The 25,512-nt window shown below is 42.0% G+C and overlaps 1 protein-coding gene across 2 annotated transcripts; it reads left to right on the forward strand.

The window, feature by feature from the left end:
* Positions 1–14,236: 14,236 nt before the first annotated feature.
* On the forward strand, positions 14,237–25,095 carry arpc4 (actin related protein 2/3 complex, subunit 4). Of its 2 annotated transcripts, XM_021609965.2 has the most exons (6): positions 14,237–14,332; positions 19,564–19,682; positions 20,433–20,544; positions 24,084–24,179; positions 24,334–24,504; positions 24,583–25,095. In XM_021609965.2, the coding sequence occupies exons 1-6, from the start codon at positions 14,330–14,332 to the stop codon at positions 24,586–24,588; spliced, it is 507 nt and encodes a 168-aa protein (XP_021465640.1). In that variant the 5' UTR covers positions 14,237–14,329; the 3' UTR covers positions 24,589–25,095. The 2 variants fall into 2 exon arrangements, with proteins under 2 accessions (XP_021465640.1, XP_036839579.1); XM_036983684.1 differs by lacking the exon at positions 24,084–24,179.
* The last annotated feature ends 417 nt before the right edge of the window (positions 25,096–25,512 follow it).

Here is a 25,512-nt window from a genome sequence, read left to right on the forward strand (position 1 = left end):
ATGCCTACAAGGCCCTCCCCCACCCTCCATTCGGCAAATCAGATCACGACACCGTTTTGCTCCTCCCTTCTTATAGGCAGAAACTCAAACATGAAGTACCTGTGCTAAGGTCTATTCAATGATGGTCTGACCAATCGGAATTCATGCTTCAAGATTGTTTTGATCACGAATAACATAAATGAATACATGGATACGGTGACCGACTTCATCAGGAGGTGTATAGGAGATGTTGTATCCACTATGACTATTCAAACCTACCCAAACCAGAAACTGTGGAAAGGCGACTGGAAATATTGCTGAACTGAAACTTCAGTACAGAGACAAAGTGGAGACCTAATTCAACGGCTCAGACACAAGACATATATGGCAGGGTCTACAGACAATCACGGACTATAAAGGAAAACCCAGCTACGTTGCGGACACCGAAGTCTTCCATCCAGACAAACAAAAAACCTTCTTCGTCCGCTTTGAGGAATAACACAGTGCCACCGATGCGGCCCGCTACCAAGGACTGTGGGCTCTCCTTCTCCGTGGCCGATGTGAGTAAGACATTTAACTGTGTTAACCCTCGCAAGGCTGCCGGCCAAGACGGCATCCCTAGCCTCGTCCGAAGAGCATGCTCAGACCAGCTGGCTGAAGTGTTTACGGACATATTCAATCTCTCCTTATCCCAGTCTGCTGTCTGCACTTGCTTCAAGATCTCCACCATTGTTCCTGTACTCAAGAAAGCAAAGGTAACTGAACTAAATTACTATGGCCACATAACACTCACTCCTGTCATCATGAAGTGCTTTGAGGCTAGTTAAGGATCATATCACCTCTACCTTACCTGACACCCTAGACCCACTTCAATTTTCTTACCAACCCAATAGATCCACATACGATGCATTCACCATCGCACTGCACACTGCCCTATCCCATCTGGACAAGAGGAATACCTATGTAAGAATTCTGTTCATTGACTATAGCTCAGCATTCAACACCATAGTACCCTCCAAAGTCATCATTAAGCTCGGGCCCTGGGTCTGAACCCTGCCCTGTGCAACTGGGTCCTGGACTTCTTGACAGGACGCCCCTAGGTGGTGAAGGTAGGAAACATCCCCTCCACTTCGCTGATCCTCAACAGAGGGGTCACACAAGGGTGCGTTCTCTGCCCCCTCCTGTACTCCCTGTTCACCCATGACTGCGTGACCACGCATGCCTCCAACTCAATCATCAAGTTTGCAGACGACACAACAGTAGTAGGCCTGATAACAAACAACGACGAGACAGCCTACAGGGAGGAGGTGAGGTGAGGTGAGTGTGGTGTCAGGAAAACAACCTCTCACTCAACATCAACAAAACAAAGGAGTTGATCATGGACTTCAGGAAACAATAGAGGGAGCACGCCCCTCTCCACATCGACGGGACCGCAGTGGACAAGGTGGAAAGCTTCAAGTTCCTCGGCGTACACATCACAGACAATCTTGGCTTCAACCTCAGGGGGCTGAAGTTGAAGGCCATCAGACTGTCAAATAGCCATCACTAGCCGGCTTCCAGCTGGTTTCCTAACCCTGCACCTTAGAGGCTGCTGCTCTATATAAATAGCCTTGGCCACTTTAAAACTTGTTTGGGATGGGGGCAGTATTTTGATGTCCGGATGAAAAGGGTGCCCAAAGTAAACTGCCTGTTACTCAGTCCCAGAAGCTAGGATATGCATATGATTGGTAGATTTGGATAGAATACTCAAAGGTTTCTAAAACTGTTAAAATTATGTCTGTGAGTATAACAGAACTGATATGGCAGGCGAAACCCCGAGGACAAACCATCCCAAAAAACTAAAATTCAGCTTACCACTATTTTCAATGGCTATCACTTTTATTATTAAGGTGAAGTCCTCCCAGATTGCAGTTCCAAGGATGTCAACAGTTTTTTAGAAAGAGTTTCATGCTGGTTTTTGGAAAAATGAGCCAGAAATTGTAGTTTCTCAAGGTGGCTCCCATTTTAGCTGTAGTGTTTCCAAGCGCGTGGAAGAGAGCACGTTCTTTGGTATTTTTCTCCGGTAAAGACAATAACGATTCTCTTTCTTAAATTGCATCGTTTATTTACCTATTAGGGTACCTAAGGTTTGATTATAAACGTTGTTTGACTTGTTTGGAAAAGTTTATTAGTAATGTTTGGGATTCATTTTGTATGCATTTTGATGGAGGGAAATTGGGTGGATTATTGACAGAAGCGCGCCAGCTAAACTGAGTTATTGTGAATATCAAATCAAATCAAATCAAATGTATTTATATAGCCCTTCGTACATCAGCTGATATCTCAAAGTGCTGTACAGAAACCCAGCCTAAAACCCCAAACAGCAAGCAATGCAGGTGTAGAAGCACGGTGGCTAGGAAAAACTCCCTAGAAAGGCCAAAACCTAGGAAGAAACCTAGAGAGGAACCAGGCTATGTGGGGTGGCCAGTCCTCTTCTGGCTTTGCCGGGTGGAGATTATAACAAAACATGGTCAAGATGTTCAAATGTTCATAAATGACCAGCATGGTCGAATAATAATAAGGCAGAATAGTTGAAACTGGAGCAGCAGCACAGTCAGGTGGACTGGGGACAGCAAGGAGTCATCATGTCAGGTATTCCTGGGGCAGGGTCCTAGGGCTCAGGTCCTCCGAGAGAGAGAAAGAAAGAGAGAATTAGAGAGAGCATATGTGGGATGGCCAGTCCTCTTCTGGCTGTGCCGGGTGGAGATTATAACAGAACATGGCCAAGATGTTCAAATGTTCATAAATGACCAGCATGGTCGAATAATATTAAGGCAGAACAGTTGAAACTGGAGCAGCAGCACAGCCAGGTGGACTGGGGACAGCAAGGAGTCATCATGTCAGGTAGTCCTGGGGCATGGTCCTAGGGCTCAGGTCCTCCGAGAGAGAGAAAGAGAGAAGGAGAGAATTAGAGAAAGCACACTTAGATTCACACAGGACACCGAATAGGACAGGAGAAGTACTCCAGATATAACAAACTGACCCTAGCCCCCCGACACATAAACTACTGCAGCATAAATACTGGAGGCTGAGACAGGAGGGGTCAGGAGACACTGTAAGGAATGACATTATCTAACAAAAGGACCATTTGTGATGGAACTGGGACCTTTTGGAGTGCCAACAGAAGAAGATCATCAAAGGTAAGGATTTTATTATATCGCTATTTCTGACTTTTGTGTCGTTTTGTATGCGGGGCTCTGTCCTCAGATAATCGCATGGTTTGCTTTCGCCGTAAAACGTTTTTGAAATCTGAAACAGCGGCTGGATTAACAAGAAGTTATGCTTTATTTTTATGTATTACACTTGTGATTTTATGAAAGTTAAATATTTATAATACTGTTGTTTGAATTTCGCGCTCTGCAATTTCACCGGATGTTGTCGAGGTGTCCCGCTAGCGGCACGCCTTTCCCAAATAATGTTTAAATAATGTCTGCATACTGCTTTACTCATCTCATATGTATATTCTGTGTTTATTCTACTGTGTTTTAATCAATGCCACTCCTACATTGCTCTATCTAATATTTATCTAATATTTATATATTTATGTATACTTTTAGATTTGTGTGTATTGTTGTGAAATGTTAGATATGCCATGCAACCAAGGACTGTCTCCGTAAGAAGCATCTCAAGGTCCTGGAGTGGCCTAGCCAGTCTCCAGACCTGAACCCAATAGAAAATCTTTGGAGGGAGCTGAAAGTCCGTATTGCCCAGCGACAGCCCCGAAACCTGAAGGATCTGGAGAAGGTCTGTATGGAGGAGTGGGCCAAAATCCCTGCAGCAGTGTGTGCAAACCTGGTCAAGAACTACAGGAAACGTATGATCTCTGTAATTGTAAACAAAGGTTTCTGTACCAAATATTAAGTTCTGCTTTTCTGATGTATCAAATACTTATGTCATGCAATAAAATGCTAATTAATTACTTAAAAATCATACAATGTGATTTTCTGGATTTTTGTTTTAGATTCCGTCTCTCACAGTTGAAGTGTACCTATGATAAAAATTACAGACCTCTACATGCTTTGTAAGTAGGAAAACCTGCAAAATCGGCAGTGTATCAAATACTTGTTCTCCCCTCTGTAGTCTCCCCAGTCCCACTTGCGTGACTTTTAATCAGTCTAACCTCCCCTTGACAGCAGCAACCATCTTCACAGCAATTAAAAGCTCAGAAGTGGGTTTGACCAAAACTTAACCTTTTATCTTAAGTATAGAGTCATAACAAGGTGAACGAGTCTAAGCATCTTCTGACAGGTGGCTATTTTCATCAGGCCTGTGGTAGCCTTGTGTTCTAAAAAAAACAGTCGTATTCTCAGAACCTCAGACAGCCACGGTGGGGCCCAGACAAGAAGAGTATGAGCGTAGGCGGATTCCGCCTTCTGATAGTGTCTGAAGGGCACAACACTCAAAACAGGTTTTAACACACACACACACAGTTCTCCTGGGAGGAGACCTTACAGTTTATCATAACATAATTTATTAACCCTTTAAAAGGTATGAGGCCTTGGTTTAACCCCTTCAGTTACAGCAAGGTTGGTGTACTTAGAAAGCAGGTTATTTTTCTCGCAGCAGAACTAACAGCTGGAGGATCTCTTCCCGTAGCTGCTTGGTGCATTTAGGGCAGACAAATCCCTGTCCATATTCCAGTTCCACCTTATCTTTGTCTTGTGATTATGTTGAAATCATCTCACACCTGAAGCATTTCACTGTAAATAGTCCGGTGGCCAATTAATTAATTGTTCAGCAGTTTTATGGCTTGGGGGTAGAAGCTGTTAAGGAGCCTTTTGGTCCTAGACTTGGCACTCTGGTACCGCTTGCCGTACGGTAGCAGAGAAAGCAGTCTATGACTTTGGTGACTGGAGTCTCTGACAATGTTATGGGCTTTCCTCTGACACCGCTTATTATATAGGTCAGCCCGACCTGCGCCCCCTTTTCCTCCGCCTTTTCTTCACGCAAATGATGGGGTTTTGGGCCTGTCCCTGAGAAAGCAGTATATCCTTCTCGTCGGACTCTTTAAAAGGAAAAAGCTTTCTCCAGTTCGCGTTGAGTTGTCGCTGTTCTGATGTCCAGAGGTTATTTTCGGTCATAAGAGACAGTAGCAGCAACATTATGTACAAAATGTGTTACAAAATAAGTTACAAACAAAGCAAAAAAACGAACAAAATAGCACAGCCATCCTCTTCGGGGCCATCTTACAGCTTACATAACAGGAATCCGGAACACAAACTTGCGGTCCTAAACGTAAAGGCTGACCATGTCGCAGAATCCGTAGCAATACAAACTTTAGCTATGATTGAAAACAACTGAATGAAAATTATTTCATGAAAAAGAACAAACCGAGTGTAAACAGTACACTGTTCTGTTGCACGCTTTGATGACATCTGTTGCGTGAATCGAGAGAGACACCAGACGGCATTATAGGATGAGAGAGACTCCAGATGGCATTATAGGGTGTGTTCGTAAATTCAATCTGGAGTGCCAGAGTGAGTTCTGAGTGTTCATAAATTCCAGTGGTGGAGAAATTCCCAACTATCATACTTAAGTAAAAGTAAATAGAAAATGACTCAAGTAAAAGTAAAAGTCACCCAGTAAAATTATACTTGAGTAAAAGTATAAATGTATTTGGTTTAAAATATACTCAAGTATCAAAAGTAAAAGTATAAATCATTTCAAATTCCTTATATTAAGCAAACCAATGGCACCATTTTCTTGTTTTTTTAATTTACAAAAAGCCATGGGCACACTTACTAACGAAGCATGTGTGTTTAGTGAGTCCACCAGTTCAGAGGCAGTAGGGATCACCAGGAATGTTTGGTTGATAAGTGCGTGAATTAGAATATTTTCCTGTCCTGCTAAGCTATCAAAATGCAACGAGCACTTTTGGGTGTCAGAAAATGTAAGGAGTAAAAAGTACATTATTTTCTTTAGGAATGTAGTGAAGTAAAAGTAAAAGTTGCACAAAATATAAATAGTAAAGTAAAGTACAGATACTCCCAAAAACGACTTAAGTAGTACTTTAAAGTATTTTTTACTTTAGTACTTTACACCACTGCTAATGAGTCGGGATGGCCCTAGTGTTAATGGAAGAATTCCTGACTGCTCTACACTATTGAGTGCCTAGTCTTTAAGACCTGGTAGGAACTCAGTTGGTAAACACGTCCAGCAATAAACTAAAGGTATGGGGGGAGGATATACAAGAGAGGAAGTTTTGGGTGTCAAGGAAAATATATGGAGTAAAAAGTACAATATTTTCTTAAAACTTATTATGGCTGGGGGTAGTATTGAGTAGCTGGGTGAATAAGGTGCCCAGAGGTGCCCAGAGTAAACTGCCTGCTACTCAGGCCCAGTTGCTAATATATGCATGTTATTAGTATATTTGGATAGACAACACTCTGAAGTGTCTAAAACTGTTTGAATGATGTCTGTGAGTATAACAGAACTCATATGGCAGGCAAAAACCTGAGAAAAAATCCAAACAGGAAGTGGGAAATCTGACGTTGGTCGTTTTTCAACTCATTCCCTACTGAAGATACAGTGGGATATTGGTCATGTTGCACTTCCTAAGGCTTCCACTAGATGTCAACAGTCTTTATAACCGTGTTTGATGCTTCTACTGTGAAGTGGGGGTGAATGAGAGGGGAATGAGTCAGAGGTCTGCCAGAATGCCTTGAGCTCGTGACGCTCGTTCACGTGAGAGCGAGCTCTGTTCCATCGCAATTCTACAGACAAAGGAATTCTCCGGTTGGAACATTATTGAAGATTTATGTTAAAAACATCCTAAAGATTGATTCTATACTTCGTTTGACATGTTTTTACGGACTGTAACGGAACTTTTGGACTTTTCGTCTGCTCGTGCGTCATGATGTTGGGTTACTGGGCTGAACGCTGGCTCTCTGCAAAATCACTGGATGTTTTTGGAACTACTGAACATAACGCGCCAATGTATACTGAGATTTTTTTATATAAATATTAACTTTATCGAACAAAACATACATGTATTGTGTAACATGAAGTCCTATGAGTGTCATCTGATGAAGATCATCAAAGGTTAGTGATTAATTCTATCTCTATTTCTGATTTTTGTGACTTTGGCTGGAGAAATGGCTGTGTTTTTCTGTGACTTGGCTCTGACCTAACATAATCGTTTGTGGTGCTTTCGCCGTAAAGCCTATTTGAAATCGGACACTGTGGTGGGATTAACAAGAAGTGTATCTTTAAAATGGTGTGAAACACTTGTTTGTCTGAGGAATTTTAATTATGAGATTTCTGTTGTTTTGAATTTGGCGCCCTGCGCTTTCACTGGCTGTTGTCATATCGATCCCGTTAAGCGGGATCTCAGCCATAAGAAGTTTTTAAGGAATGTAGTGAAGTAAAAGTAAAAGTAGTCAAAAATATAAATAGTAAAGTAAAGTACAGATTCCCCCCAAAAACCACTTAAGTAGTACTTTAAAGTATTTTTACTTAAGTACTTTACACCACTGGTAAATTCAGAGCCTTGTCAGATTATCCATTCGTAAATTCAGACCAGTTCGCTTTAAGAGCATTCAGAGCGCACACTGGACGCTCTGGCCGAGGAGTAGTGTAGGGTTGATATAAGCGTTCTGACCTCATAATGGCAGTCATGCATCAAAGCTAACTAGCTAATGTCGGCTTGCTTGCCAGCTTCTTCCAGATACAAATGAGAGAACACCTCACTCTGACCATTTTACTCGCCCTAGCAGAGCTGATTACACAGTTTTCATGTTATATAGGGTGTTGGTGACTATAGCTGTGCTGCTGGCATCAATTTGCTGATGTTTACTGACACCGGCCATATTCGTGTTGAGCAGCACACTCAGACGAGGGTACTCTGAAGTCGGAGTAGATAGCGCTGCTGGAAATAAAGAGTCTAGTGATCAAGTCACTTTTCCAATCCCTACAGGAGAGAAGAGGAGATGTCACTGTGAAAGGGAGAATTTGTACTTACAGGCTCTATCCAATGGTGCGGAAAAAAAGGTATGTGTGTGTGTGTGTAGGTAAGTAAAGAAATAAAACAACAGTAAAAAACATTTGAAAAAAGAGTAGCAAGGCTATATACAGACATATACAGACACCTGTTAGTCAGGCTTATTGAGGTGGTACAGTATGTACATGTAGGTCCCCATCAGAAGAGATAATACTGGACATATCATTTGACAACAAATTCATACAGCAGCAAGTAGAACGGCTCTGAAAGTTCTACTTTGGACATATGCTACTTTCTTTGGCAGGTGAGTTTCCACAGGGCAGACTGCAGCAATGCCAGAAATATCTGGACATTCTCATGAGCTAGACACCATAGATGTGAGATAGGGTAAAATTACACAATCTGCTTTAAAAGTTGTTCATTCATGGAAATCTCCTTCCACAGTCTTCAATCCACCCTGATAAATACACCGCAGTATTTTATCATGTGTATGTCATAATATAATATGCATGTTCACATTAAACTTATTAAAGAGCAATGAAGAAACTGTTGAATCTTTTTCACATCGTAGTGCTTATTACTATGTTACATTGTCTAAGTGGATGTAGAAAGTAACATTTTCACATTTCTCACATTCAATAAATAAATTAAATTTAAATGCTTGTACAAAAAAAGTAACATTTTCATTTGAGGAAATATTAAGACCCACAGGATCAGAAAAATAGATACATTTTCAATTGAGAAAACAAACATATTTAAGGGAGGCGAAGTCAGGTGCAGGAGAGCAGAGCGAAATAAATAGGCGCACTTTAATTCCGTCCCATAAGTGACATACATAAAAAATCAACGTGCCAAGATAACATGGAAACAATAATAAAGTATAGCGCCAGACAAAACACCATCTAACAATAAACAATTACACACAAAGACACATGGGGGAACAGAGGACTGAATACATTCAGTATGATTAGGGAATGAAAACCAGGTGTGCATGGAACAAGACAAAACAAATGAAAATATGAAAAATGGAGCGGCGGCGGCTGGAAAGCCGGTGACGTCGATCGCCAAACATCGCCCGAACAAGGAGAGGAGCCGACTTCGGCAGAAGTCGTGAAAGTAGTAGTACCCAGACTATCACCATCTTATTGTATCACCATATTTTTGTAGCTTCAGAGCACAGCCAGTGGGGTACAGTATACTACTAGGCCTTAAGGGATTTGTTGCTGACCAGTTTCCCTCTCAGGTTCACCATCCCAGCAAAGATTTTCAGGATTTTGTTGAATTTTGGTGTCAGACTGATTGGGATAATTTGTGACAGGATCTTGAACACCTTCAAGTATCTGATTGTGCGCTCGACATGTATCCTGACATTCGCCACTCGTCACTCTTTTGCCTGTGAGTTGACCTCCCTTGTGTGTGAATGCAGGAATGTTCAGTTTCACTCCGCACTCATGCAGTAAGGTGCTGTTCTTAAGACCATTCTTTCCATAAGAGTGGTCTGCCAAGGTTGGATCCTTCCACTGGTTCTGAGCATTGGGATGTTGGTTGCCACCAGTGCTATCTTCATCTGGTAATTCTAGTCGTTTTATCATCATTACGAACTGGAATACAGACACATCACATACATTAATGTTCAAAGAACTTAAATTATGCAATGCATCTTTTAGTCTCTCTCACTCACACACTTTACAATTTCATATTGATTTACATTTGTTTTTTTTTGTGATACAAGGGGTCTCTTCACAGTCCGCAAGTCCACAACAGAGTCTGGGAAATGAACAGTACTATATAAAGTCATGACTACATGGAACTCTTCCACCTTAGGTAACTCAAGTAAGCAATAAAATCTGATAACAGATAGAACAACTCCTTACGGCAGAACACAGACTGTGAAGAGACACACTCTATATTGCATTATTGTAATATTGTAAAATGTGAAAATATGGAGAACTGTACATTATGATGTATTGTTTTATTCCTGTTTGGACCCCAGGCAGCAGCTAATTGGGGATCCTAAAAAATACTAATACTAAGGGGCAGGCAGACACACATGCATTCAGGAATCTGTAACAACACATCTTGTTTATGCATGAACTATAAAATGTAGCTATAACATTACTACAGTTAACTGTTGATCCAGATTCCGCGAGACGCACATCCTCACACCAAATTGTGGCACCCACGAACTTCACAGGTAGTAAAAAAAACAGTATTTCTAGTTAGTAGCGGGTAACTCTGACACTAGTGAATCAAATCAAATTGTATTGGTCACATACCAGGGGCATAGCCAGATTTTTTTTGGGGGGGGGGGTAGGCCTAGAACATTTGGATAGGCATTATTTCTACTTAATTTATTTTGCAACATGCACAGTATATTATTTCGTAATACAATTGTTTTATACTAGTGCATAGTATTTGGAGCAACCTCGTTACATATACAAATAATTACATATCCCAGCATATTAAAATAAGACAGTAACTTTAGACCAGTTACCAATTTGCCAACAACAAACTCATCTTCAGACGCACTTTAATCTCGATGTGCAAACATGCCTATATTTGATGTTACAATTTATACCGCGGCGGGCAGTAGTACTATAAAATGGTACCTTACCTTTAGTATCATAAGGCGTGACCTACATCATAAGGTGCAGACGGTGAGGCTTTGAGTTGAATATGGTGATGATTTCATCATAATCCAATGTATCTGTCAATTCACGCTCAAAAGACAGCAAACTGAAGTGGTTCAGCCTGGCGCTTGTCATTGATGTGCGAAGACGATTTTTTATCCTAGTTGTTCTTGAGAAAAGTCTCTCCACACTGCATGATGTCATTGGAAGTGTGACAATGATCCTTAACAGAGAGTCTATATTAGGGAAAATATTGTCAGGGCAGCTGTCAAGTACACTCATTATGAGGAAAAGTAATTATTTCCCATGTTCATCTTGCGACCCACCTGCTGAATAAAAACAGTGAATTCAGCATCCTCAATTGATATTGCATAATGATCGCATGTGGTCTTCCGCTGCTCTTTAAGGCCGCAGCTTTGGGATTATTTGGAAAAGAAGGATGCCACTTGCATGAACCCATATGTGTCTTGAAGTCTTGAGTTCAACTCAGTAACACAGTTGAAGTCGGAAGTTTACATGCACCTTAGCCAAATACATTTAAACTCAGTATTCACAATTCCTGACATTTAATCCTAATAAAAATTCCCTGTCTTAGGTCAGTTAGGATCACCACATTTATTTTAAGAATGTGAAATGTCAGAATAATAATAGCGAGCCAGAGACTGTCAGGGAGGAATGAGTCAGAGACCGTCAGGGAGGAATGAGCCAGAGACCGTCAGGGAGGAATGAGCCAGAGACCGTCAGGGAGGAATGAGCCAGAGACCGTCAGGGAGGAATGAGCCAGAGACCGTCAGGGAGGAATGAGCCAGAGACCGTCAGGGAGGAATGAGCCAGAGACCGTCAGGGAGGAATGAGCGAGAGACCGTCAGGGAGGAATGAGCCAGAGACCGTCAGGGAGGAATGAGCCAGAGACCGTCAGGGAGGAATGAGCGAGAGACCGTCAGGGAGGAATGAGCCAGAGACCGTCAGGGAGGAATGAGCCAGAGACCGTCAGGGAGGAATGAGCCAGAGACCGTCAGGGAGGAATGAGCCAGAGACCGTCAGGGAGTCGAAGGAGGAACTCAACGAAAGATTCCGGAGAGAGGTGGTGGCGATGAGAGTGCTGCAGAGCGGGCGTGCTGAGGAGCGTGACACAAGTCTGTTGTCATCTGCACCATGCATCTCGCCTCCAGTGGGCCTCCCCAGTCCGGTACGTCCTGTGTTTCCTCCATGTACTCCCCCTGAAGTGTGTGTCACCGTTCCAGTACAATTTGTGCCGGTTCTACGCAGCAGGTCTCCAGTGCGCCTCCACAGCCCAGTACATCCTGTGCTAGCTCCCCGCACTCACTGTGCGGAGTGTGTTATCATTCCGTCACCATCTGTGCCAGCTCTACGCACCAGGTCTCAAGTGCGCCTCCACAGTCCAGTACGTCCTGCTCCTCGCACTCTTCCTGAAGTGTATGTCCCCAGTCCGGTACGTCCTGTGCCTGCTCCTCGCACTCTTCCTGAAGTGTATGTCCCCAGTCCGGTACGTCCTGTGCCTGCTCCTCGCACTCTCCCTGAAGTGCGTGTCACCAGTCCAGTGCCACCTGTACCGGCCCCACACATCAGGCCTCCAGTGCGCCTCCCCAGTCCAGAGCTTAAGGCGACGTTCCCCGGTCCGGAGCTTCAGGCGACGGTCCACAGTCCGGAACCTCCTGCGGTGGTCCGGAACCTCCAGCTCCATGGCCGGAGTCTTCACCTGCGCCGATGCCCAGTCTAAGCACGCCATCCAGTCCAGCTCCAAGGCAGGAGCCCTTCTCTGCGCCGATCCCCAGTCCAGGCACGGCGTCCAGTCCCGCTCCATGGCAGGAGCCTTCCTCTGCGCCGATGCCCAGTCCAGGCATGGCGGTCAACTCAGATCCATGGCCGGAGCCTTCTTCGGTGCCTAGTCCGGGTGCGGCGTACAACCCAGCTCCATGGCCGGGGCCCCCTGCGCCGAAGGCCCAGTCCGGGTATGGCATTCTACCTGGCTCCATGCCCGGACCCGTAGTCTGGGGGGGGGGGGGGGAAAGTCCATGAGCGGAGTGGGTACTTCGCCCCGCACCTGAGCTGCCACCGACGCTAGACGCCCACCCGGACCTTCCCCTATAGAGTCAGGTTTTGCAGCCGGAGTCCGCACCTTTGGGGGGGGGGGGGGGGGGGGGGGGGGGGGTTACTGTCATGCCCTGTCCATAGAGAGCCTTTTTGTTCTCTATTTTGGTTCGGTCGGGGTGTGACTAGGGTGGGTGATCTAGTGCATTTATTTCTATGTTGGCCTGGTATGGTTCCCAATCAGAGGCAGCTGTTTATCGTTGTCTCTTATTGGGGATCATATTGGGGATCATATTCTGGCAACCATATTCTGGCAACCGTTTCCCCACTGTGTTTTGTGGGATCTTGTTTCTGTGTAGTTGCCGTTGAGCACTGCTTGAGCTTCACGTTTCGTTGACTGTTATTGTTTTCGTGAGTTTCCTTTATTAAACATTACGGTGGGGCCGGTACGTTGCACGTTAGTCTGAGTATATTTCCAGTTCGTACGACGATCGTGACATGTGTCATGCACAAAGTAGATGTCCTAACCGACTTGCAAAAAACTATAATTAGTTAACAAGAAATTTGGAGTGGTTGAAAAACAAGTTTTAATGACTCCAACCTAACTATATGTAAACTTCTGACTTCAACTGTATGTCTGTCTAGAATATTGTTCTAAAGTTGCCTCAGGTCACTGTCACTCTTAATGCTGGATGTTTTCCCTAATGAAGTTGTGACTACACTGTCTGCCAATTTTACAGGCAGTTTTCGCTGCTGTGATGCACTCACATCCCAATTACTAATATCATGCTTAATCATCATCTCTTCAGTTAGCTTGAGAACTTTATCAAACTCTCCCCCTGAGTTATCTCTGAATGTAGAAAATCTGCTTTTGTAAAATTACTAGTGTCAAACAATTTACTAAACAATTTACTAAACATGACTAACAGGAATAAAAACTTCTTGTTCTGGATTTGTTGTAACAGGGCATCGGCTTCTAATTTGGCTTGTCCACAATAACAATATATATATTTTTTTTATATATTTTTTTATTGCAACAATAATAATCAGAATAATTCAGGACATCATTAATATGTGACAAGGCATTGAGATATTAACAGACATTCAGAGACATCACCTCTAATAATTTTTTTAATGTTTAAGTTTCATAAGTGTGAGGGATTTATAAGACATTTGTACGCCCCCCCCCCCCCCCCCCCCCTCATAACAGTGGAGAGCTCCCTTTACCTTATAAGGAAGAAATCACCAGCCACACACATTTTGCATTAATATAAATAATGAGACAAAATCACTCTCAATCAGTTTAACAATTTCGAGATTGATGATGTTTCTCATATGAAGAATGAGAACACCAAAACAATTGTCAGAATGTACTTTTACATAAACATTTTGAAACTGTAAAGGATATCATCAACATGTTCTCATCCTTGTAAATTGGGAAATTATGTAATCAAATAATGAAAACCACATATTTAACAATATGACACTTTTAAATAAATAAAACTAATGTATTCAATGTTCGTGTCTGCTAGATACAATCCATTACTTGTATAGAAACATTTTTGTCCAAATGATATAGGCTCCCCTATAAAGTCTTGTACATGGTGTGTTCCGGTTAGTGCATAGGGTCATGAAAGAGCCATGACAAGTGTACTACTTCCGTCTTCTCCTCCCCAGCGGATATAGAGAAATGGTAAGATCATTTATGTGGTTTACTAAGAAAATAAAGACATTTCGACGTTATTTCAACATCAGTCATACGATGAGCAGTATATTGAATATGACATTATTCGTGGTTTACGCGAGGTCTGCGTTAATGCGTATGTTTATCGCTAGATTTGGTTTGGTAGCTAACGTTAGTTAGTTAGCATCCCACCCAAAATGTGAAATCTGTTTTTAGCTAGTGATATAGCTCTAAGGTAAGTTTTTTTTTTTTATTTATTTATTTTTAAACTAGTGCCAAATACTGTAATCTAAAGTATCCTTTCAAATGTATTCATAAATATAAACAATTTAGCTAGTTACCCGAAAATGTATCTGTAGTAGTGCATCAGGGAGGTCCCATCTGTTCTTGGATGTCACTATCAAGATTGTAAATTCAAAACGAATACCATGAGTAAATATTCCCATGCCCCATTGAAATATATACCGAACACTAGCTGGTAGAAGAGGGTAGTTTGCCATCTTGCTAGCTCTCTCGCAAGTAAGGCAGCCAGCCTAGGTATTTAAGACCGCAAATGTTGTCCAAATTTCTGGCCCCAGGAAATATCAGTCTTAATTTGGTGTAAACTGTGGATTCCAAAAGGCTTTAAATATCCATTAACACCAAAAAAATGGATCCTGAAAGGGAACTTCATGCATCTTAAACACTTTTTGTCAGTGGATGTAGGCGTTTTTGCGATGTCCCCAGGTGTTATTTATCAACTTCCACTAGATCAAACCATAACATTTTTTTATCTGTCTTTTATAGTCCTAGTTAGTCTCTTTTATATTCGTTTTTTTCATTATTATTTTATATAAGATTTCCTGTGTGTCCCTGATCACTTTCCACCCTGTTAGTTTGTTGTAAATCTCCATCTTAAGAAAACAACCCCCTTCCTACAATGACACCACATTGAGGAAGTGTCATTTCTTTATATAAAAACAGTTGTATCTATTTGTTCATGTTAGTCTGTATGTCACACGCATACATTTCCACCCTGTTAAGCTAAACATTTTTTTTAAATGAAAATGTTAAAATATGTTTGATAGAAGATAAAGTCCTGTTCAAGTTTTCACAATTATGCTAGATCAATCTTGCTCACTCAGAGCTATGGCTAATTTAGGTTTAACACATCCACCCTGTTAGGATTATGCACCTAACAAACTGGAAAATGCACCCAAAAATGTTGTAAGTACCTGAGCTTGACCAATTGAGTTTTTCTGTCGTGCACTGTCCAGTCAAACATGTCCCTTTTCTGATAGAATAATACAAAAGGTGTGTGTATCGCATAGTAGGAATGTCCCAGCTAACTATGCACTAGCCACTGATCTTGACTCTAGGTTCCATTGCATTCCACATAAGTCATCTTCTGTACGGGGGTGTTTTGGTTAGAGTCCGGATGCTTGGTCTGAACTAGCCCAAAGGCCGGCAGATGGCGATATTGATCTGGTATTGAGGGTTTCATCTTACCATCCAAACGCATTGTATGCAGCTGGCAATACACTCGTATCCCCGTGGACTGGTTCGTACCAAAAACATTCTCCATCCAGGCTGTAAAGGCATCAATTTCATCCTTAACTAGATGTATTAATGGCGAGGAGGGGGGGACGGACGGTGGAAATATGCGTACTTTATGAAACACCACTTTTCCACCACCATGCTAATGCTACTACTTGATGTTGCGCCCTTCATTCAGTTAGGGGTAAACAGACTGCTGCAACCTGATTGGCTGAACGTGATACACAATATCTGGAACTATCATACCTAGGCATTAGCCACTTCAGCATGGTGGTTGAAAATGGTGTTTTGTAAAAGAAGTAGGCATATTTTCCTTTATTTTTGCCTTTTTAAATCTAGTTAAGGAAAAATTGGCGTCTTTGCACCCTGAATGGAGAATGTTTTCGGTACGAACCGGTCCATGGGGGCTGCCTACAATACGTTTTGGATGGAAACTCCTCAATATCGGCCTCTGGGCTAGGTCTGAACATTAACCCCCATCACTTTGGAAGCATAAGGACCTAAACATTCATATCAGCAGGAAATTATTTTCTAAAATCAGTTATATTGTTACACAGCTGTTGACGTGCGTGTTTATGAACAATATGAAGACAGCCGACTACTTGTGCTAATTAGCTATCTGTGTCTCCTAATTAGAGGTCGCCCGATTAATCGGAATGGCCAATTTCTTTTTTAAAATTTATTTTTAATTAGAGCCGATTTCAAGTTTTCATAACAATCGGAAATCTGTATTTTTGGACACTGATTTGGCCATTTAAATTTATGTTTTTTACACCTTTATGCTTCATTTAACTAGGCAATTCAGTTAAGAACACATTCTTATTTTCAATGACGGCCTAGGAACGGTGGGTTAACTGCCTGTTCAGGGGCAGAATGACAGATTTGTACCTTGTCAGCTCGGAGATTTTTACCTTGTCAGCTTGGAGATTCAATCTTGCAACCTTACAGTTAACTAGTCCAACGCTCTAACCACCTGATTACATTGCACTCCACGAGGAGACTGCCTGTTACGCAAATGCAGTAAGCCAAGGTAAGTTGCTAGCTAGCATTAAACTTATCGTATAAAAAACAATCAATCATAATCACTAGTTAACTACACATGGTTGATGATATTACTAGTTTATCTAGCGTGTCCTGCGTTGCATATAATCGATGCTGTGTGTATTCGCAAAAATGGACTGTCTTGCTCCAATGTGTACCTAACCATAAACATCAATGCCTTTCTTAAAATCAATACACAAGTATATATTTTTAAACCTGCCTATTTAGTTAATATTGCCTGCTAACCTGGCTCGTTGCCAACTCCGAAATACTATTTCTCCCTATCAAAGACAGCCAACTTCGCCAAACGGGGGATGATTTAACAAAAGCGCATTTGCAAAAAAAGCACATTCGTTGCATGACTGTACCTAACCATAAACATCAATGCCGTTCTTAAAATCAATACACAGAAGTATATATTTTTAAACCTGCATATTTAGCTAAAATAAATCCAGGTTAGCAGGCAACATTAACCAGGTGAAATTGTGTCACTTCTCTTGCGTTTATTGCATGCAGTCAGTATATATGCAACAGTTTGAGCTGCCTAATTTGCCAGAATTTTATGTAATTATGACATAACATTGAAGGTTGTGCAATGTAACAGGAATATTTAGACTTATGGATGCCACCCGTTTAGATAAAATACGGAACGGTTCCGTATTTCACTGAAAGAATAAACTTTTTTTTCGAGATGACAGTTTTGACCATCTTAATGACCTAAGGCTCGTATTTCTGTATGTTATGTTATAATTAAGTCTATGATTTGGTAGAGCAGTCTGACTGAGTGATGGTAGGCAGCAGCAGGCTCGTAAGTATTCATTCAAACAGCACTTTCGTGCGTTTTGCCAGCAGCTCGTCGCTGTGCTTCAAGCATTGTGCCGTTTAACCGATGTGAAATGGCTAGCTAGTTAGCGGGTGCGCGCTAAAAGCGTTTCAAACGTCACTCGCTCTGAGACTTGGAGTGGTTGTTCGCGCGATGGGTAACTCTGCTTTGATAGTGGCTGTTATCAATGTGTTCCTGGTTCGAGCCCAGGTAGGGGCAAGTAGAGGGACAGAAACTATACTGTTACACTGGCAATACTAAAGTGCCTATAAGAACATCCAATAGTCAAAGGTATATGACATACAAATCGTATAGAGAGAAATTGTCCTAAAATAACTACAACCTAAAACTTCTTACCTGGGAAGATTGAAGGCTCCTGTTAAAAGGAACCACCAGCTTTCATATGTTCTCATGTTCTGAGCAAGGAACTTTAATGCTAGCTTTTTTACATGGCACATATTTTACATGGCACATATTTTACATGGCACATATTTTACATGGCACACATTTTTACATGGCACACATTTTTACATGGCACACACTTTTACATGGCACACACTTTTACTTTCTTCTCCAACACTTTGTTTTTACATTATTTAAACCAAATTTAACATGTTTCATTATTTATTTGAGGCTAAATTGATTTTGATGTATTATATTAAGTTAAAATAAGTGTTAATTCAGTATTGTTGGAATTGTCATTATTACAAATACCTAAAAAAAATTAGCCGATTAATCAGTATCGGCTTCTTTTTGGTCCTCCAATAATCGGCATCGGCGTTGAAAAATCATAATCGGTCGACCTCTGCTCCTAACACCTGTATAAATGGAAGCTAGACACCATAAACATGTTGTCACTGAAAAATACTGTTGACTGCAAATGTTAAAACCGGTTACAGTAAGTGTGTATTTTGCATTTGAAATGATTTTGATATAAGAATTGATTCACGTTCCAGAGGTAATTCGCCTTTTAAACAGAACATGTAAGGTCCTTGGACTGTTAAGAAGTAACATTAGACTCCTTTAGTCCATTGTAGAACTAGCTATGCACCTGCATCTTTCCTGAATTATTTTTGCTTTGCAGTAAGTAGGTCCAGAGTCTAGATTTCCCTTCCTTATACTCAACACACATAGGGTTGCAAACTTGTCCACTGAAATATTTTCTCGGCCCAAATCTGATGCAGACTGGATTGAAGTAGCTAGATATTTTCATCCTGAAAATGCAAATAGTGGCAGTGCATTCTACAGCTGTAAGGCCTTAGGCCTGAGCCAATGTGTGCCCACTATCCTTATCTATTATAGTCTATGTGAAACAGTGGTATACTTTTAAAGTCACATACGAATGTAATGGTGCAATTGTTCAAACCATGAAAGGCTTCAGCGTGACTAGGCTATATTCTAGGGGTTTCAGTATGTACTCATGCGGTCAATATACTTCCTCTTTACATTTGAGGGATTCAGGGTATATAATCTTAATGGTGATTTCACTAATGTTCAGCAGTCAATGATTTTGCATATTTTTTTGAATGGGGTTGATGGGACTTTTTAAAACTTTTACTGACTAATGTGTTGGTGAGTTTCTGTGATAGTGAAATCAGTGTAAAATCTGCACTGCAGCCCAAGCCCAGCCATGAGCCTTTGCTATGGAATAAACATTATGCCAGGAATTCTAGCTACAATCCTAGGTCTGCATTACTTTTACCTTTCCTCTCGTAAAGAGGTGTCGGGATAAGGGCCATTTAGCTAATAGTAGGTGGCGTGAGGCGGTATTTGGTCGGCAGGGGTAGAGGCTTCCCTCTTCTAACGTTTCTTTCTCCACTCCCTTTCCTCTCTCCCTCAGACAGCGACTCTGCGCCCGTACCTCAACGCTGTGCGTGCCACGCTGCAGGCCGCCCTCTGTCTGGAGAACTTCTCCTCTCAGGTGGTGGAGCGACACAACAAGCCAGAGGTGGAGGTCCGGTGAGTGTCGGTGTTTGTTCGTGTGTATGTGTGCGTGAGAGTGTGTTTGACCTATCATGTGTATGTTATCCCCTTCAGGTCAAACGCACTCTCCTATCATGTGTATGCTATCCCCCTCAGGAGAGTGTGTTTGACCTTGCATGTGTATGTTATCCCCCTCAGGTCAAACGCACTCTTCTATCATGTGTATGCTATCCCCCTCAGGAGAGTGTGTTTGACCTTGCATGTGTATGTTATCCCCTTCAGGAGAGTGTGTTTGACCTAGCACGTGTATGCTATCCCCCTCAGGAGAGTGTGTTTGACCTAGCACGTGTATGCTATCCCCCTGAGGAGAGTGTGTTTGACCTAGCACGTGTATGCTATCCCCATCAGGAGAGTGTGTTTGACCTAGCACGTGTATGCTATCCCCCTCAGGAGAGTGTGTTTGACCTAGCATGTGTATGTTATCCCCCTCAGGAGAGTGTGTTTGACCTAGCATGTGTATGTTATCCCCCTCAGGAGAGTGTGTTTGACCTAGCATGTGTATGTTATCCCCCTCAGGAGAGTGTGTTTGACCTAGCATGTGTATGTTATCCCCCGCAGGAGAGTGTGTTTGACCTAGCATGTGTATGTTATCCCCTTCAGGAGAGTGTGTTTGACCTAGCATGTGTATGTTATCCCCCTCAGGAGAGTGTGTTTGACCTAGCATGTGTATGTTATCCCCCTCAGGAGAGTGTGTTTGACCTAGCATGTGTATGTTATCCCCCTCAGGAGCAGTAAAGAGTTGCTGCTGCAGCCAGTCATCATCAGTCGTAATGACAAGGAGAAGGTTCTTATCGAGGGCTCCATCAACTCAGTCCGAGTCAGCATCGCTGTCAAGCAGGTCAGGGATATTATTTATTCTAATGTGTATAGTCGATAACCTGTCCTTTACAGGTGCAGTTGACGGGCTTGATTTTGGTGACTTTCATACTTTATTTAAACAATAAGGCCTGGTGGCGTGTAGATGGCCAACATACCACGGCTAAGGGCTGTTCTTATGCAAAACGCAACGCGGAGTGCCCTTAGCCGTGGTATGTAGGCCATATACCACAAACCCCTGAGGTACTTTATTGCTATTATAAAAGGGTTACTAATGTAATTACAACAGTAAACAATATGTTTTGTGTCATACCTGTGGTATATTGTCTGATATACCACAGCTTTAAACCAAACTACCTGATTTATAATTAAGCAATAACGCACGAGGAGGTGTGGTACATGGTCAATATACCACGGCTAAGGACTGTTCTTAATCTAAAATCTATTTAAATAAACACAATTACACAGCAATCTAAACGCCATACCCCATAATGACAAAGCAAAAACAGTTTTTTAGAATGTTTAGAAATGTATTATAAACAGAAATTCCTTATTTACATAAGTATTCAGACCCTTTGCAATGAGACTTGAAACTGAGCTCAGGTGCATCCCGTTTCCATTGATCATCCTTGAGATGTTTCTACAACTTGATTGGAGGCCAGCTGTGGTAAATTCAATTGATTGGACATGATTTGGAAAGGCACAGAGCAAAAACCAAGCCATGAGGTCGAAGGAATTGTCCGTAGAGGCCCGCTTGGAATTTGCCATAAGGTACTTAAAGACTCACAGATCATGAGAAACAAGACTCTCTGGTCTGATGAAACCAAGATTGAACTCTTTAGCCTGAATTCCAAGTGTTACGTCTGTAGGAAACCTGCTACCATCCCTATGGTGAAGCAGGATTATGCTGTGGGGATGTTTTTCAGCGGCGGGGACTTGGAGACTAGTCAGGATCGCGGCAAAGATGAATGGAGCAAAGTACAGAGAGAACCTTAATGAAAACCTGCTCGGGGATTCAGCCTGGGGCAAAGGTTCACCTTCCAACCCTAAGCACTCAGCCAAGACAACACAGGAGTGGCTTTGGGACAAGTCTCTGAGTGGCCCAGCCAGAGCCCGGACTTGAACCCAATCAAACATCTCAGGAGAGACCTGAAAAATAGCTGTGTAGCGATGCTCCCCATCCAACCTGGCAGAGCTTGAGAGGATCTGCAGAGAAGAATGGGAGAAACTCCCCAAATACAGGTGTGCCAAGCTTGTAGCGTCACACCCTTGTAGACTCAAGGCTGTAATCACTGCCAATGGTGCTTCAACAAAGTACTGAGTATAGGGTCTAAGTTCTTATGTAAATGTGATATTTCAGTTTTATTATTTTATTAGATAAAATGTCTAAACCTGTTTTTGCTTTGTCATTTTGGGATGTTGTGTGTACAGTGCCTTGCGAAAGTATTCGGCCCCCTTGAACTTTGCGACCTTTTGCCACATTTCAGGCTTCAAACATAAAGATATAAAACTATTTTTTTGTGAAGAATCAGCAACAAGTGGGACACAATCATGAAGTGGAACGACATTTATTGGATATTTCAAACTTTTTTAACAAATCAAAAACTGAAAAATTGGGCGTGCAAAATTATTCAGCCCCTTTACTTTCAGTGCAGCAAACTCTCTCCAGAAGTTCAGTGAGGATCTCTGAATGATCCAATGTTGACCTAAATGACTAATGATGATAAATACAATCCACCTGTGTGTAATCAAGTCTCCGTATAAATGCACCTGCACTGCTGTGATAGTCTCAGAGGTCCGTTAAAAGCGCAGAGAGCATCATGAAGAACAAGGAACACACCAGGCAGGTCCGAGATACTGTTGTGAAGAAGTTTAAAGCCGGATTTGGATACAAAAATATTTCCCAAGCTTTAAACATCCCAAGGAGCACTGTGCAAGCGATAATATTGAAATGGAAGGAGTATCAGACCACTGCAAATCTACCAAGACCTGGCCGTCCCTCTAAACTTTCAGCTCATACAAGGAGAAGACTGATCAGAGATGCAGCCAAGAGGCCCATGATCACTCTGGATGAACTGCAGAGATCTACAGCTGAGGTGGGAGACTCTGTCCATAGGACAACAATCAGTCGTATATTGCACAAATCTGGCCTTTATGGAAGAGTGGCAAGAAGAAAGCCATTTCTTAAAGATATCCATAAAGTGTTGTTCAAAGTTTGCCACAAGCCACCTGGGAGACACACCAAACATGTGGAAGAAGGTGCTCTGGTCAGATGAAACCAAAATTGAACTTTTTGGCAACAATGCAAAACGTTATGTTTGGCGTAAAAGCAACACAGTTCATCACCCTGAACACACCATCCCCACTGTCAAACGTGGTGGCAGCATCATGGTTTGGGCCTGCTTTTCTTCAGCAGGGTCAGGGAAGATGGTTAAAATTGATGGGAAGATGGATGGATGGAGCCAAATACAGGACCATTCTGGAAGAAAACCTGATGGAGTCTGCAAAAGACCTGAGACTGGGACGGAGATTTGTCTTCCAACAAGACGATCCAAAACATAAAGCAAAATCTACAATGGAATGGTTCAAAAATAAACATATCCAGGTGTTAGAATGGCCAAGTCAAAGTCCAGACCTGAATCCAATTGAGAATCTGTGGAAAGAACTGAAAACTGCTGTTCACAAATGCTCTCCATCCAACCTCACTGAGCTCGAGCTGTTTTGCAAGGCGGAATGGGAAAAAATTTCAGTCTCTCGATGTGCAAAACTGATAGAGACATACCCCAAGCGACTTACAGCTGTAATCGCAGCAAAAAGGTGGCGCTACAAAGTATTAACTTAAGGGGGCTGAATAATTTTGCACGCCCAATTTTTCAGTTTTTGATTTGTTAAAGTTTGAAATATCCAATAAATGTCATTCCACTTCATGATTGTGTCCCACTTGTTGTTGATTCTTCACAAAAAAAATACAGTTTTATATCTTTATGTTTGAAGCCTGAAATGTGGCAAAAGGTCGCAAAGTTCAAGGGGGCCGAATACTTTCGCAAGGCACTGTACATTTGGGGGGGGGGTTGTTGAATCAATTATAGAATGAGGCTGTAACCTAACAAAATGTGGAAAAAGTCAAGGGGTCTGAATACTTTCTGAAGGTATGTTGACCATATACCGCAAACCCCGAGGTGCCTTATTGCTATTATAAATGGGTTACCAACGTAATTAGTAGTAAAAATAAATGTAATGTCATACCCGTGGTATACGGTCTGATACACCATAGCTGTCAGCCAATCAACATTCAGGGCTCGACCCACCCAGTTCATAATATTTTTAATACGCCTATCTTGTTGTGTTGTCGTTACCCAATGGATGGAAGCGCAGCTGTACCATTGTTTTTTTTTCTTTCTCTGTTCTGTGAGGCTGTGTTGGTTTGTCATAGACATGAAATTTACTACTGTGATTAGTTGTTTTTTTACAACCTGGTGACAATTAGTGGCTATTAGCACCCACCAATCACAGGACAGCAGCTCTGAGTCTGACTGCTTTGTGATTGGTGTGTCACTGCAGGCGGATGAGATTGAGAAGATCCTTTGCCATAAATTCATGCGCTTCATGATGATGAGAGCTGAGAACTTCTTCATCCTGAGGAGGAAACCGGTGGAGGTGAGAGGAGAGGACTGGTGGTACAACCAACATCTCAAACTTATCACATCGAATGGTCACACAAATGGTCTTTTTTTTTGTCACTCAGACAACATTTTTTGTAAGAATTGGGATTTATTAGCCCCCCCCTTTTCTCTCCTTCATTCGTCCGCAGGGTTATGACATCAGTTTTCTCATCACCAACTTCCACACGGAGCAGATGTACAAGCACAAGCTGGTGGACTTCGTCATCCACTTCATGGAGGAGATCGACAAGGAGATCAGCGAGATGAAGTTGTCTGTCAACGCCAGGGCCCGTATCGTCGCAGAGGAGTTCCTCAAAAATGTAAGTCTTCATGTATGTCGTTCTTCTCACCTAGAAGTTTTAAGTTTTATCTGACATCCATGTTTTTGACTTCCGCAGTTCTAAGAAAATTCCCAAACATTCCTTACGCTGATCACGACCGTCATCATGGTTTCTGAGGGGTCCGCATCACAGGACGGAGAAGGGGGAGGGGAAAACATTGTGACCAGACATTCGCAATGGAAAAAAGTAAAGATGCATCAGACCAATGGGGTGTTGCCCTACGTCATTGAGGTATCCCTGTGCTCAGAAATATTGATGTTTGTACATACTTAATATTCACAGCCTCGTTTAATTTCTGCCCTTTAGAACAAAGCATTAAATCAGGGCGGGTCCTTAAAATAGAATCCTAATCAATATTAATGAGCACAGGGAAATGCATGGAGATTTCTGATAATTGAAACTATTTCTTTTTTTTTTATATAAATATTATATTCAGACTGTTTTGCTAAGTTTTTGTTACGACACCTGTTTCTTGTGTTAATACACACAGAGCAGACCCTATCATTGATGGAAATGATTGTGATAATAGTGCTGGCAGTGATGAATAAATCCCTTTATTGTTTGTTTGTATTTTGCTGTGTTATTTTACCATAATAGTGTATTGCTTGGACCTGTTTATCTTTATGATGAGAAATTTGACATCGCATTCATTAATCAAACTATTTGGGTAAATTTGTGGACGAAATGCCAGCTAGCTTGTTGGGACCTGTCAGATGAAATGTTTGTCTCTACGCAACATGCCGTAGTAGATATATTACAACTGTATGATGCATGAGAATGGCACCTTGTTAGCTACTACATCATGAATACTATAAATATCCTCAACTATCTAGTAGGCTTTGGTTTGAATTCATATCGTTATTTTATATGGCTGTTAGTAGACCATGGCATTTGCAACGCCAGGACAGGGTGACCCTGGGAATCAAACCCACTCCACTATGTAAAATGTATGCACGCATAACTTTAAATCGCTACTAGCAGTAAATC

This window comes from Oncorhynchus mykiss, chromosome 7, assembly GCF_013265735.2.
Source record: "Oncorhynchus mykiss isolate Arlee chromosome 7, USDA_OmykA_1.1, whole genome shotgun sequence".
Classification (NCBI taxonomy): Eukaryota; Metazoa; Chordata; class Actinopteri; order Salmoniformes; family Salmonidae; genus Oncorhynchus; species Oncorhynchus mykiss.